This window comes from Scyliorhinus torazame, unplaced genomic scaffold (genome assembly GCF_047496885.1).
Source record: "Scyliorhinus torazame isolate Kashiwa2021f unplaced genomic scaffold, sScyTor2.1 scaffold_668, whole genome shotgun sequence".
NCBI lineage: Eukaryota > Metazoa > Chordata > Chondrichthyes > Carcharhiniformes > Scyliorhinidae > Scyliorhinus > Scyliorhinus torazame.
Window position 1 is genome coordinate 14,187 of NW_027308395.1, and position 13,659 is coordinate 27,845.

General features: G+C 46.2%; 1 protein-coding gene across 1 annotated transcript in view; it reads left to right on the forward strand.

Moving 5' to 3' along the window:
- Positions 1-385: 385 nt before the first annotated feature.
- The window catches only part of LOC140406578 (chromodomain-helicase-DNA-binding protein 4-like), a gene marked incomplete at its 5' end in the record, with an annotated part of 94,697 nt that continues 81,423 nt past the window's right edge, over positions 386-13,659 (forward strand). Inside the window, one exon of the mRNA XM_072494580.1 lies at positions 386-519. Within this exon, the coding sequence (XP_072350681.1) occupies positions 386-519 (134 nt within the window). The remainder of the gene's footprint in view (positions 520-13,659) is intronic.

Sequence of the window (13,659 nt, forward strand, 5' to 3'; positions counted from 1 at the left end):
GAACGTGCAGACTCCGCACAGTCAATGACCCAGCGGGGAATCGACCCAGGGACCCTGGCGCTGTGAAGCCACAGTGCTAGCCATTGTGCTACCGTGCTGCCCATCTCGGTCCCTCGTCTCTCGGTCCCTCGTCTCGCTCCCTAGGTCTCTCGGCCCCTTGTCTCTGTCCCTCTCTTTTTTACGTTTGTTCATGGGATGTGGACGTCGCTGTCTGGGTCAGCATTCATTGCCCACCCCTGAGGGCATTTAAGAGCCAATCACATTCTTTGGATCTGGAATCACATGTAGGCCAGACCAAGTAAGGATGACAGATTTCCTTCCCTTAAGAACATTAGTGGACCCTCTCTCTGTCCCTCTCTCACTCTCTCCTATCCTCATCCTACAGGTCCTGGGTTTCAATGCCAGACAGCGAAAGGCTTTCCTGAATGCCATCCTTCGCTATGGGATGCCCCCTCAGGACGCATTCACATCCCAGTGGCTGGTCCGGGACCTCCGAGGGAAAACAGAGAAGGAATTCAAGTAAGCGCTCCTTGTGGGAGCAATGGGATTAGTTTGTGATCGATACAGGGATGTGGGGCAGTGGGATTAACTTGTGATCGATACAAGGATGTGGGCAGTGGGATTAGTTTGATCGATACAAGGATGTGAGGCAGTGGGATTAGTTTGTGATCGATACAGAGATGTGAGGCAGTGGGATTAGTTTGTGATCGATACAGGGATGTGGTGCAGTGGGATTAGTTTGTGATCGATACAGGGATGTGACGCAGTGGGATTAGTTCGTGATCGATACAAGGATGTGAGGCAGTGGGATTAGTTTGTGATCGATACAGGGATGTGAGGCAGTGGGATTAGTTTGTGATCGATAGAGGGATGTCGGGCAGTGGGATTAGTTTGTGATCGATACATGGATGTGAGGCAGTGGGATTAGTTTGTGATCGATACAAGGATGTGAGGCAGTGGGATTAGTTTGTGATCAATACGAGGATGTGAGGCAGTGGGATTAGTTTGTGATCGATACAAGGATGTGAGGCAGTGGGATTAGTTTGTGATCGATACAAGGATGTGAGGCAGTGGGATTAGTTTGTGATCGATACAGGGATGTGAGGCAGTGCGATTAGTTGGTGAGCGATACAGGGATGTAAGGCAGTGCGATTAGGTTGTGATCGATACATGAATGTGGAGCAGTGGGATTACTTTCTGATCGAGACAAGGATGTGATGCAGTGGGATTAGATAGTGATCGATACAGGGATGTGAGGCAGTGGGATTAGTTTGTGATCGATACAGGGATGTGAGGCAGTGGGATTAGTTTGTGATCGATACAAGGATGTGGGCAGTGGGATTAATTTGTCATCGATACAAGGATGTGAGGCAGTGGGATTAGTTTGTGATCGATATAGGGATGTGGGGCAGTGGGACTAGTTTGTGATCGATACAGGGATGTGGGGCAGTGTGATTAGTTTGTGATCAATACAGGGATGTGAGGCAGTGGGATTAGTTTGTGATGGATAGAGGGATGTCGGGCAGTGGGATTAGTTTGTGATCGATACATGGATGTGAGGCAGTGGGATTATTTTTTGATCGATACAAGGATGTGAGGCAGTGGGATTAGTTTGTGATCAATACGAGGATGTGAGGCAGTGGGATTAGTTTGTGATCGATACAGGGATGTGGGGCAGTGTGATTAGTTTGTGATCGATACAGGGATGTGGGGCAGTGGGATTAGTTTGAGATCGATACAAGGATGTGGGCAGTGGGATTAATTTGTGATCGATACAAGGATGTGAGGCAGTGGGATTAGTTTGTGATCAATACGAGGATGTGAGGCAGTGGGATTAGTTTGTGATCGATACAAGGATGTGAGGCAGTGGGATTAGTTTGTGATCAATACAGGGATGTGGGCAGTGGGATTAGTTTGTGATCGATACAGTGATGTGGGGCAGTGGGATTAACTTGTGATCGAGACAAGGATGTGGGCAGTGGGATTAGTTTGATCGATACAAGGATGTGAGGCAGTGGGATTAGTTTGTGATCGATACAGAGATGTGAGGCAGTGGGATTAGTTTGTGATCGATACAGGGATGTGGTGCAGTGGGATTAGTTTGTGATTGATACAGGGATGTGGTGCAGTGGGATTAGTTTGTGATCGATACAGGGATGTGGGGCAGTGGGATTCGTTCGTGATCAATACGAGGATGTGAGGCAGTGGGATTAGTTTGTGATCCATACAGGGATGTGGGGCAGTGGGATTAGTTTGTGATCGATACAAGGATGTGGGCAGTGGGATTAGTTTGTGATCGATACAGTGATGTGGGGCAGTGGGATTAACTTGTGATCGAGACAAGGATGTGGGCAGTGGGATTAGTTTGATCGATACAAGGATGTGAGGCAGTGGGATTAGTTTGTGATCGATACAGAGATGTGAGGCAGTGGGATTAGTTTGTGATCGATACAGGGATGTGGTGCAGTGGGATTAGTTTGTGATCGATACAGGGATGTGGGGCAGTGGGATTAGTTTGTGATCGATACAAGGATGTGATGCAGTGCGATTAGTTTGTGAGCGATACAGGGATGTGAGGCAGTGCGATTAGGTTGTGATCGATACATGTATGTGGGGCAGTGGGATTAGTTTGTGATCGATACAAGGATGTGATGCAGTGGGATTAGTTAGTGATCGATACAGGGATGTGAGGCAATTGGATTAGTTTGTGATCGATACAGGGATGTGGTGCAGTGGGATTAGTTTGTGATCGATACAGGGATGTGGGGCAGTGGGATTCGTTCGTGATCGATACAAGGATGTGATGCAGTGCGATTAGTTTGTGAGCGATACAGGGATGTGAGGCAGTGCGATTCGGTTGTGATCGATACATGTATGTGGGGCAGTGGGATTAGTTTGTGATCGATACAAGGATGTGAGGCATTGGGATTAGTTTGTGATCGATACAAGGATGTGGGCAGTGGGATTAATTTGTGGTCGATACAGGGATGTGGGGCAGTGGGATTACTTTGATCGATACAGGGATGTGACGCAGTGGGATTACTTTGTGATCGATACAGGGATGTGGGCAGTGGGATTAATTTGTGATCGATACAAGGATGTGAGGCAGTGGGATTAGTTTGTGATCGATACAGGGATGTGAGGCAGTGGGATTAGTTTGATCGATACAAGGATGTGAGGCAGTGGGATTAGTTTGTGATCGATACAGAGATGTGAGGCAGTGGGATTAGTTTGTGATCGATACAGGGATGTGGGCAGTGGGATTAGTTTGTGATCGATACAAGGATGTGATGCTGTGGGATTAGTTTGTGATCGATACAAGGATGTGAGGCAGTGGGATTAGTTTGTGATCTATACAAGGATATGGGGCAGTGGGATAAATTTGTGATCGATAGAACGATGTGAGGCAGTGGGATTAGTTTGTGATCGATACATGGATGTGAGGCAGTGGGATTAGTTTTTGATCGATACAAGGATGTGAGGCAGTGGGATTAGTTTGTGATTGATACAGGGGTGTGGGGCAGTGGGATTAGTTTGTTATCGATACAGGGTTGTGACGCAGTGGGATTAGTTTGTTATCGATACAGGGATGTGGGGCAGTGGGATTAGTTCGTGATCGATACCAGGATGTGAGGCAGTGGGATTAGTTCCTGATCGATACAAGGATGTGGGCAGTGGGATTCGTTTGATCGATACAAGGATGTGAGGCAGTGGGATTAGTTTGTGATCGATACAGGGATGTGGTGCAGTGGGATTAGTTTGTGATCGATACAGGGATGTGGGGCAGTGGGATTAGTTCGTGATCGATACAAGGATGTGATGCAGTGGGATGAGTTAGTGATAGATACAGGGATGTGAGGCAATTGGATTAGTTTGTGATCGATACAGGAATGTGGGGCAGTGGGATTACTTTGTGATCGATACAGGGATGTGACGCAGTGGGATTACTTTGTGATCGATACAGGGATGTGGGCAGTGGGATTAATTTGTGATCGATACAAGGATGTGAGGCAGTGGGATTAGTTTGTGATTAATACAGGGATGTGAGGCAGTGGGATTAGTTTGTGATCGATAGAGGGATGTCGGGCAGTGGGATTAGTTTGTGATCGATACATGGATGTGAGGCAGTGGGATTAGTTTGTGATCGATACAATGATGTGAGGCAGTGGGATTAGTTTGTGATCAATACGAGGATGTGAGGCAGTGGGATTAGTTTGTGATCGATACAGGGATGTGAGGCAGTGGGATTAGTTTGTGATCGATACAAGGATGTGGGGCAGTGGGATTATTTTGTGATCGATACAGTGATGTCGGGCAGTGGGATTAACTTGTGATCGATACAAGGATGTGGGCAGTGGGATTAGTTTGATCGATACACGGATGTGAGGCAGTGGGATTAGTTTGTGATCGATACAGAGATGTGAGGCAGTGGGATTAGTTTGTGATCGATACAGGGATGTGGTGCAGTGGGATTAGTTTGTGATCGATACAGGGATGTGGGGCAGTGGGATTAGTTTGTGATCGATACAAGGATGTGATGCAGTGCGATTAGTTTGTGAGCGATACAGGGATGTGAGGCAGTGCGATTAGGTTGTGATCGATACATGAATGTGGGGCAGTAGGATTAGATTCTGATCGATACAAGGATGTGATGCAGTGGGATTAGTTAGTGATAGATACAGGGATGTGAGGTAGTGCGATTAGTTTGTGTTCGATACAAGGATGTGGGGCAGTGGGATTAGTTTGTGATCGATACAAGGATGTGGGCAGTGGGATTAGTTTATGATCGATACAAGGATGTGAGGCAGTGGGATTAGTTTGTGATCGATACAGAGATGTGAGGCAGTGGGATTAGTTTGTGATCGATACAGGGATGTGGTGCAGTGGGATTAGTTTGTGATCGATACAGGGATGTCGGGCAGTGGGATTAGTTTGTGATCGATACATGGATGTGAGGCAGTGGGATTAGTTTGTGATCGATACAAGGATGTGAGGCAGTGGGATTAGTTTGTGATCAATACGAGGATGTGAGGCAGTGGGATTAGTTTGTGATCGATACAGGGATGTGAGGCAGTGGGATTAGTTTGTGATCAATACGAGGATGTGAGGCAGTGGGATTAGTTTGTGATCGATACAGGGATGTGAGGCAGTGGGATTAGTTTGTGATCGATACAAAGATTTGACGCAGTGGGATTAGTTTGTGATCGATACAAGGATGTGGGCAGTGGGATTAGTTTGTGATCGATACAAGGATGTGGGCAGTGGGATTAGTTTGTGATCGATACAGGGATGTGGGGCAGTGGGATTAGTTTGTGATCGATACAGGGATGTGAGGCAGTAGGATTAGTTTGTGATCGATATAGGGATGTGGGGCAGTGGGATTAGTTTGTGATCGATACAAGGATGTGAGGCAGTGGGATTAATTTGTGATCGATACAAGGATGTGAGGCATTGGGATTAGTTTGTGATCGATACAAGGATGTGGGCAGTGGGATTAATTTGTGATCGATACAAAGATGTGAGGCAGTGGAATTAGTTTGTGATCGAGAGAGGGATGTGGGGCATTGGGATTAGTTTGTGATCGATACAAGGATGTGAGGCAGTGGGATTAGTTTGTGATCGATACAAGGATGTGAGGCAGTGGGATTAGTTTGTGATCTATACGAGGATGTGAGGCAGTGGGATTAGTTTGTGATCGAGACAGGGATGTGAGGCAGTGGGATTAGTTTGTGATCGATACAGGGATGTGAGGCAGTGGGATTAGTTTGTGATCGATACAGGGATGTGGGCTGTGGGATTAGTTTGTGATCGATACAAGGATGTAATGCAGTGCGATTAGTTTGTGAGCGATACAGAGATGTGAGGCAGTGGGATTAGTTTGTTATCGATACATGAATGTGGGGCAGTGGGATTAGTTTGTGATCGATACAAGGATGTGATGCAGTGGGATTAGTTTGTGATCGATACAGGGATGCGAGGCTATTGGATTAGTTTGTGATCGATACAAGGATGTGAGGCAGTGGGATTAGTTTGTGATCGATACAAGGATGTGAGGCAGTGGGATTAGTTTGTGATCGATACAAGGATATGGGGCAGTGGGATAAGTTTGTGATCGATACAAGAATGTGGGCAGTGGGATTAATTTGTGATCGATACAAGGATGTCAGGCAGTGGGATTAGTTTGTGATCGATACAGGGATGTGAGGCTGTGGGATTAGTTTGTGATCGATACAAGAATGTGGGGCAGTGGGATTAGTTTCTCATCGATACAAGGATGTGGTGCAGTGGGATTAGTTTGTGATCGATACAGGGATGTGAGGCAATTGGATTAGTTTGTGATCGACACAAGGATGTGAGGCAGTGGGTTTAGTTTGTGATCGATACAAGGATATGGGGCAGTGGGATTAGTTTGTGATCAATACAGGGATGTGGGCAGTAGGATTAATTTGTGATCGATACAAGGATGTGAGGCAGTGGGATTAGTTTGTGATCGATACAGGGATGTGGGGCAGTGGGATTAGTTCCTGATCGATACAAGGATGTGAGGTAGTGCGATTAGTTTGTGTTCGATACAAGGATGTGGGGCAGTGGGATAAATTTGTGATCGATACAGGGATGTGTGGCAGTGGGAGTAGTTTGTGATCGATACAAGGATGTGAGGCAGTGGGATTAGTTTGTGATCAATACAGGGATGTGGGCAGTAGGATTAATTTGTGATCGATACAAGGATGTGAGGCAGTGGGATTAGTTTGTGATCGATACAGGGATGTGGGGCAGTGGGATTAGTTCCTGATCGATACAAGGATGTGAGGTAGTGCGATTAGTTTGTGTTCGATACAAGGATGTGGGGCAGTGGGATTAGTTTGTGATCGATACAGTGATGTGGGGCAGTGGGATTAACTTGTGATCGATACAAGGATGTGGGCAGTGGGATTAGTTTGATCGATACAAGGATGTGGGGCAGTGGGATTAGTTTGTGATCGATACAAGGATATGGGGCAGTGGGATAAGTTTATGATCGATAGAACGATGTGAGGCAGTGGGATTAGTTTGTGATCGATACATGGATGTGAGGCAGTGGGATTAGTTCCTGATCGATACGAGGATGTGAGGTAGTGCGATTAGTTTGTGTTCGATACAAGGATGTTGGGCAGTGGGATTAGTTTGTGATCGATACAAAGATGTGGGCAGCGGGATTAGTTTGATCGATACAAGGATGTGAGGCAGTGGGATTAGTTTGTGATCGATACAGGGATGTGAGGCAGTGGGATTAGTTTGTGATCGATACAGGGATGTGAGGCAGTGGGATCAGTTTGTGATCGATAGAGGGATGTGAGGCAGTAGGATTAGTTTGTGATCGATACAGGGATGTGGGGCAGTGGGATTCGTTTCTCATCGATACAAGGATGTGAGGCAGTGGGATTAGTTTGTGATCGATACAAGGATATGGGGCAGTGGGATTAGTTTGTGATCGATACAGGGATGTGAGGCAGTGGGATTAGTTTGTGATCGATAGAGGGATGTGGGGCAGTGGGATTAGTTTATGATCGATACATGGATGTGAGGCAGTGGGATAAGTTTGTGATCGATACAAGGATGTGAGGCAGTGGGATTAGTTTGTGATCAATACGAGGATGTGAGGCAGTGGGATTAGTATGTGATCGATACAGGGATGTGGGGCAGTGCGATTAGTTTGTGATCGATACAAGGATGTGACGCAGTGGGATTAGTTTGTGATCCATACAGGGATGTGGGGCAGTGGGATTAGTTTGTGATCGATACAGGGATGTGGTGCAGTGGGATTAGTTTGTGATCGATACAGGGATGTGGGCAGTGGGATTAGTTTGTGATCGATACAAGGATGTGAGGCAGTGCGATTAGTTTGTGATGGATACAAAGATGTGACGCAGTGGGATTAGTTTGTGATCGATACAAGGATGTGGGCAGTGGGATTAGTTTGTGATCGATACAAGGATGTGGGCAGTGGGATTAGTTTGTGATCGATACAGGGATGTGGGCTGTGGGATTAGTTTGTGATCGATACAGGGATGCGAGGCTATTGGATTGGTTTTATATCGATACAAGGATGTGAGGCAGTGGGATTAGTTTCTGATCGATACAAGGATGTGAGGCAGTGGGATTAGTTTGATCGATACAAGGATATGGGGCAGTGGGATAAGTTTGTGATCGATACAGGGATGTGAGGCAGTGGGATTAGTTTGTGATCGATACAAGGATATGGGGCAGTGGGATAAGTTTATGATCGATAGAATGATGTGAGGCAGTGGGATTAGTTTGTGATCGATACAAGGATGTGAGGCAGTGGGATTAGTTTGTGATCGATACAAGGATGTGAGGCAGTGGGATTAGCTTGTGATCGATACAAGGATATGGGGCAGTGGGATAAGTTTGTGATCGATACAAGGATGTGAGGCAGTGGGATTAGTTTGTGATCGATACAGGGATGTGGGGCAGTAGGATTAGTTTGTGATCGATACAAGGATGTGACGCAGTGGGATTAGTTTGTTATCGATACAGGGATGTGACGCAGTGGGATTAGTTTGTTATCGATACAGGGATGTGGGGCAGTAGGATGAGTTTGTGATCGATACAAGGATGTGGGCAGTGGGATTAGTTTGTGATCGATACCAGGATGTGAGGCAGTGGGATTAGTTCCTGATCGATACGAGGATGTGAGGTAGTGCGATTAGTTTGTGTTCGATACAAGGATGTTGGGCAGTGTGATTAGTTTGTGATCGATACAAGGATGTGGGCAGTGGGATTAGTTTCTGATCGATACAAGGATGTGAGGCAGTGGGATTAGTTTGTGATCGATACAAGGATATGGGGCAGTGGGATTAGTTTGTGATCGATACAGGGATGTGAGGCAGTGGGATTAGTTTGTGATCGATTGAGGGATGTGGGGCAGTGGGATTAGTTTGTGATCGATACATGGATGTGAGGCAGTGGGATTAGTTTGTGATCGATACAAGGATGTGAGGCAGTGGGATTAGTTTGTGATCAATACGAGGATGTGAGGCAGTGGGATTAGTTTGTGATCGATACAGGGATGTGGGGCAGTGCGATTAGTTTGTGATCGATACAAGGATGTGACGCAGTGGGATTAGTTTGTGATCCATACAGGGATGTGGGGCAGTGGGATTAGTTTGTGATCGATACAGGGATGTGAGGCAGTAGGATTAGTTTGTGATCGATACAGGGATGTGGGGCAGTGGGATTAGTTTGTGATCGATACAAGGATGTGAGGCAGTGGAATTAGTTTGTGATCGATACAAGGATATGGGGCAGTGGGATAAGTTTGTGATCGATACAAGGATGTGGGCAGTGGGATTAATTTGTCATCGATACAAGGATGTGGGGCAGTGGGACTAGTTTGTGATCGATACAGGGATGTGGGGCAGTGTGATTAGTTTGTGATCGATACAGGGATGCCGGCATTGGGATTAGTTTGTGATCGATACAGGGATGTCGGGCAGTGTGATTAGTATGTGATCGATACAGGGATGTGGGGCAGTGGGATTAGTTTGTGATCGATACAAGAATGTGGTGCAGTGGGATTAGCTTGTGATCGATACAAGGATGTGGGCAGTGGGATTAATTTGAGCGATACAAGGATGTGAGGCAGTGGGATTAGTTTGTGATCGATACAGGGATGTGAAGCAGTGGGATTAGTTTGTGATCGATAGAGGGATGTGGGGCAGTGGGATTAGTTTGTGATCGATACATGGATGTGAGGCAGTGGGATTAGTTTGTGAACGATACAAGGATGTGAGGCAGTGGGATTAGTTTGTGATCAATACGAGGATGTGAGGCAGTGGGATTAGTTTGTGATCCATACAGGGATGTGGGGCAGTGGGATTTTTTTGTGATCGATACAAGGATGTGGGGCAGTGGGATTAGTTTGTGATCGATACAGTGATGTGGGGCAGTGGGATTAACTTGTGATCGATACAAGGATGTGGGGCAGTGGGATTAGTTTGTGATCGATACAAGGATGTGAGGCAGTGGGATGAATTTGTGATCGATACAAGGATGTGAGGCTTTGGGATTAGTTTGTGATCGATACAAGGATGTGGGCAGTGGGATTAATTTGTGATCGATACAAGGATGTGAGGCAGTGGAATTAGTTTGTGATCGAGAGAGGGATGTGGGGCATTGGGATTAGTTTGTGATCGATACAAGGATGTGAGGCAGTGGGATTAGTTTGTGATCGATACGAGGATGTGAGGCAGTGGGATTAGTTTGTGATCGATACAGGGATGTGAGGCAGTGGGATTAGTTTGTGATCGATACAGGGATGTGAGGCAGTGGGATTAATTTGTGATCGATACAGGGATGTGGGCTGTGGGATTAGTTTGTGATCGATACAAGGATGTGATGCTGTGCGATTAGTTTGTGAGCGATACAGAGATGTGAGGCAGTGGGATTAGTTTGTTATCGATACATGAATGTGGGGCAGTGGGATTAGTTTGTGATCGATACAAGGATGTGATGCAGTGGGATTAGTTTGTGATCGATACAGGGATGCGAGGCTATTGGATTAGTTTGTGATCGATACAAGGATGTGAGGCAGTGGGATTAGTTTGTGATCGATACAAGGATATGGGGCAGTGGGATAAGTTTGTGACCGATACAAGAATGTGGGCAGTGAGATTAATTTGTGATCGATACAAGGATGTGAGGCAGTGGGATTAGTTTGTGATCGATACAGGGATGTCGGGCAGTGGGATTGGTTTGTGATCGATACAAGAATGTGGGGCAGTGGGATTAGTTTCTCATCGATACAAGGATGTGGTGCAGTGGGATTAGTTTGTGATCGATACAGGGATGTGAGGCAATTGGATTAGTTTGTGATCGACACAAGGATGTGAGGCAGTGGGTTTAGTTTGTGATCGGTACAAGAATATGGGGCAGTGGGATAAATTTGTGATCGATAGAAGGATGTGAGGCAGGGGGATTAGTTTGTGATCGATACAAGGATGTGAGGCAGTGGGATTAGTTTGTGATCAATACAGGGATGTGGGCAGTAGGATTAATTTGTGATCGATATAAGGATGTGAGGCAGTGGGATTAGTTTGTGATCGATACAGGGATGTGGGGCAGTGGGATTAGCTTGTGATCGATACATGGATGTGGGCAGTGGGATTAGTTTGATCGATACAAGGATGTGATGCAGTGCGATTAGTTGGTGAGCGATACAGGGATCTGAGGCAGTGCGATTAGGTTGTGATCGATACATGAATGTGGAGCAGTGGGATTAGTTTGTGATCGATACAATGATGTGAGTCAGAGAGCCGGGCAGTGGGATTGGTTTGTGATCGATACAGGGATGTGGGGCAGTGGGATTAGTTTGTGATCGATACATGTATGTGTGGCAGTGGGATTAGTTTGTGATCGATACAAGGATGTGAGGCAGTGGGATTAGTTTCTGATCAATACAGGGATGTGGGCAGTAGGATTAATTTGTGATCGATACAAGGATGTGAGGCATTGGGATTAATTTGTGATCGATACAAGGATGTGAGGCAGTGGGATTAGTTTGTGATCGATACGAGGATGTGAGGCAGTGGGATTAGTTTGTGATCAATACAGGGATGTGAGGCAGTGGGATTAGTTTGTGATCGATACGAGGATGTGAGGCAGTGGGATTAGTTTGTGATCGATACAGGGATGTGGGGCAGTGCGATTAGTTGGTGAGCGATACAGGGATGTGAGGCAGTGCGATTAGGTTGTGATCGATACATGAATGTGGAGCAGTGGGATTACTTTCTGATCGAGACAAGGATGTGATGCAGTGGGATTAGATAGTGATCGATACAGGGATGTGAGGCAATTGATTAGTTTGTGATCGATACAAGGATGTGAGGCAGTGGGATTAGTTTGTGATCGATACACGGATATGGGGCAGTGGGATAAGTTTGTGATCGATAGAAGGATGTGAGGCAGGGGGATTAGTGTGTGATCGATACAATGATGTGAGGCAGCGAGCCGGGCAGTGGGATTAGTTTGTCGATACAGGGATGTGTGGCAGTGGGATTAGTTTGTGATCGATACAGGGATGTGGGGCAGTGGGATTAGTTTGTGATCGATACAGGGATGTGGGCAGTGGGATTAGTTTGTGATCGATACAAGGATGTGATGCAGTGGGATTAGTTTGTGATCGATACAAGGATGTGAGGCAGTGGGATTAGTTTGTGATCGATACAAGGATATGGGGCAGTGGGATAAATTTGTGATCGATAGAACGATGTGAGGCAGTGGGATTAGTTTGTGATCGATACATGGATGTGAGGCAGTGGGATTAGTTTTTGATCGATACAAGGATGTGAGGCAGTGGGATTAGTTCCTGATCGATACAAGGATGTGAGGTAGTGCGATTAGTTTGTGTTCGATACAAGGATGTGGGGCAGTGGGATTAGTTTGTGATCGATACAAGGATGTGGGGCAGTGGGATTAGTTTGTGATCGATACAGTGATGTGGGGCAGTGGGATTAGTTTGTGATCGATACAGGGATGTGGGGCAGTGGGAATAGTTCATGATCGATACAAGGATGTGATGCAGTGGGATGAGTTAGTGATAGATACAGGGATGTGAGGCAATTGGATTAGTTTGTGATCGATACAGGAATGTGGGGCAGTGGGATTACTTTGTGATCGATACAGGGATGTGACGCAGTGGGATTACTTTGTGATCGATACAGGGATGTGGGCAGTGGGATTAATTTGTGATCGATACAAGGATGTGAGGCAGTGGGATTAGTTTGTGATTAATACAGGGATGTGAGGCAGTGGGATTAGTTTGTGATCGATAGAGGGATGTCGGGCAGTGGGATTAGTTTGTGATCGATACATGGATGTGAGGCAGTGGGATTAGTTTGTGATCGATACAATGATGTGAGGCAGTGGGATTAGTTTGTGATCAATAAGAGGATGTGAGGCAGTGAGATTAGTTTGTGATCGATACAGGGATGTGAGGCAGTGGGATTAGTTTGTGATCGATACAGTGATGTCGGGCAGTGGGATTAACTTGTGATCGATACAAGGATGTGGGCAGTGGGATTAGTTTGATCGATACACGGAGGTGAGGCAGTGGGATTAGTTTGTGATCGATACAGAGATGTGAGGCAGTGGGATTAGTTTGATCGATACAAGGATGTGATGCAGTGCGATTAGTTGGTGAGCGATACAGGGATCTGAGGCAGTGCGATTAGGTTGTGATCGATACATGAATGTGGAGCAGTGGGATTAGTTTGTGATCGATACAATGATGTGAGGCAGAGAGCCAGGCAGTGGGATTAGTTTGTGATCGATACAAGGATGTGGGCAGTGGGATTAGTTTGTGATCGATACAAGGATGTGAGGCAGTGGGATTAGTATGTGATCGATACAGGGATGTGACGCTGTGGGATTAGTTTGTTATCGATACAGGGATGTGGGGCAGTCGGATTAACTTGTGATCGATACAAGGATGTGGTGCAGTGGGATTAGTTTGTGATCCATACAGGGATGTGGGGCAGTGGGATTAGTTTGTGATCGATACAAGGATGTGGGCAGTGGGATTAGTTTGTGATCGATACAAGGATGTGAGGCATTGGGATTAGTTTGTGATCGATACAAGGATGTGGGCAGTGGGATTAA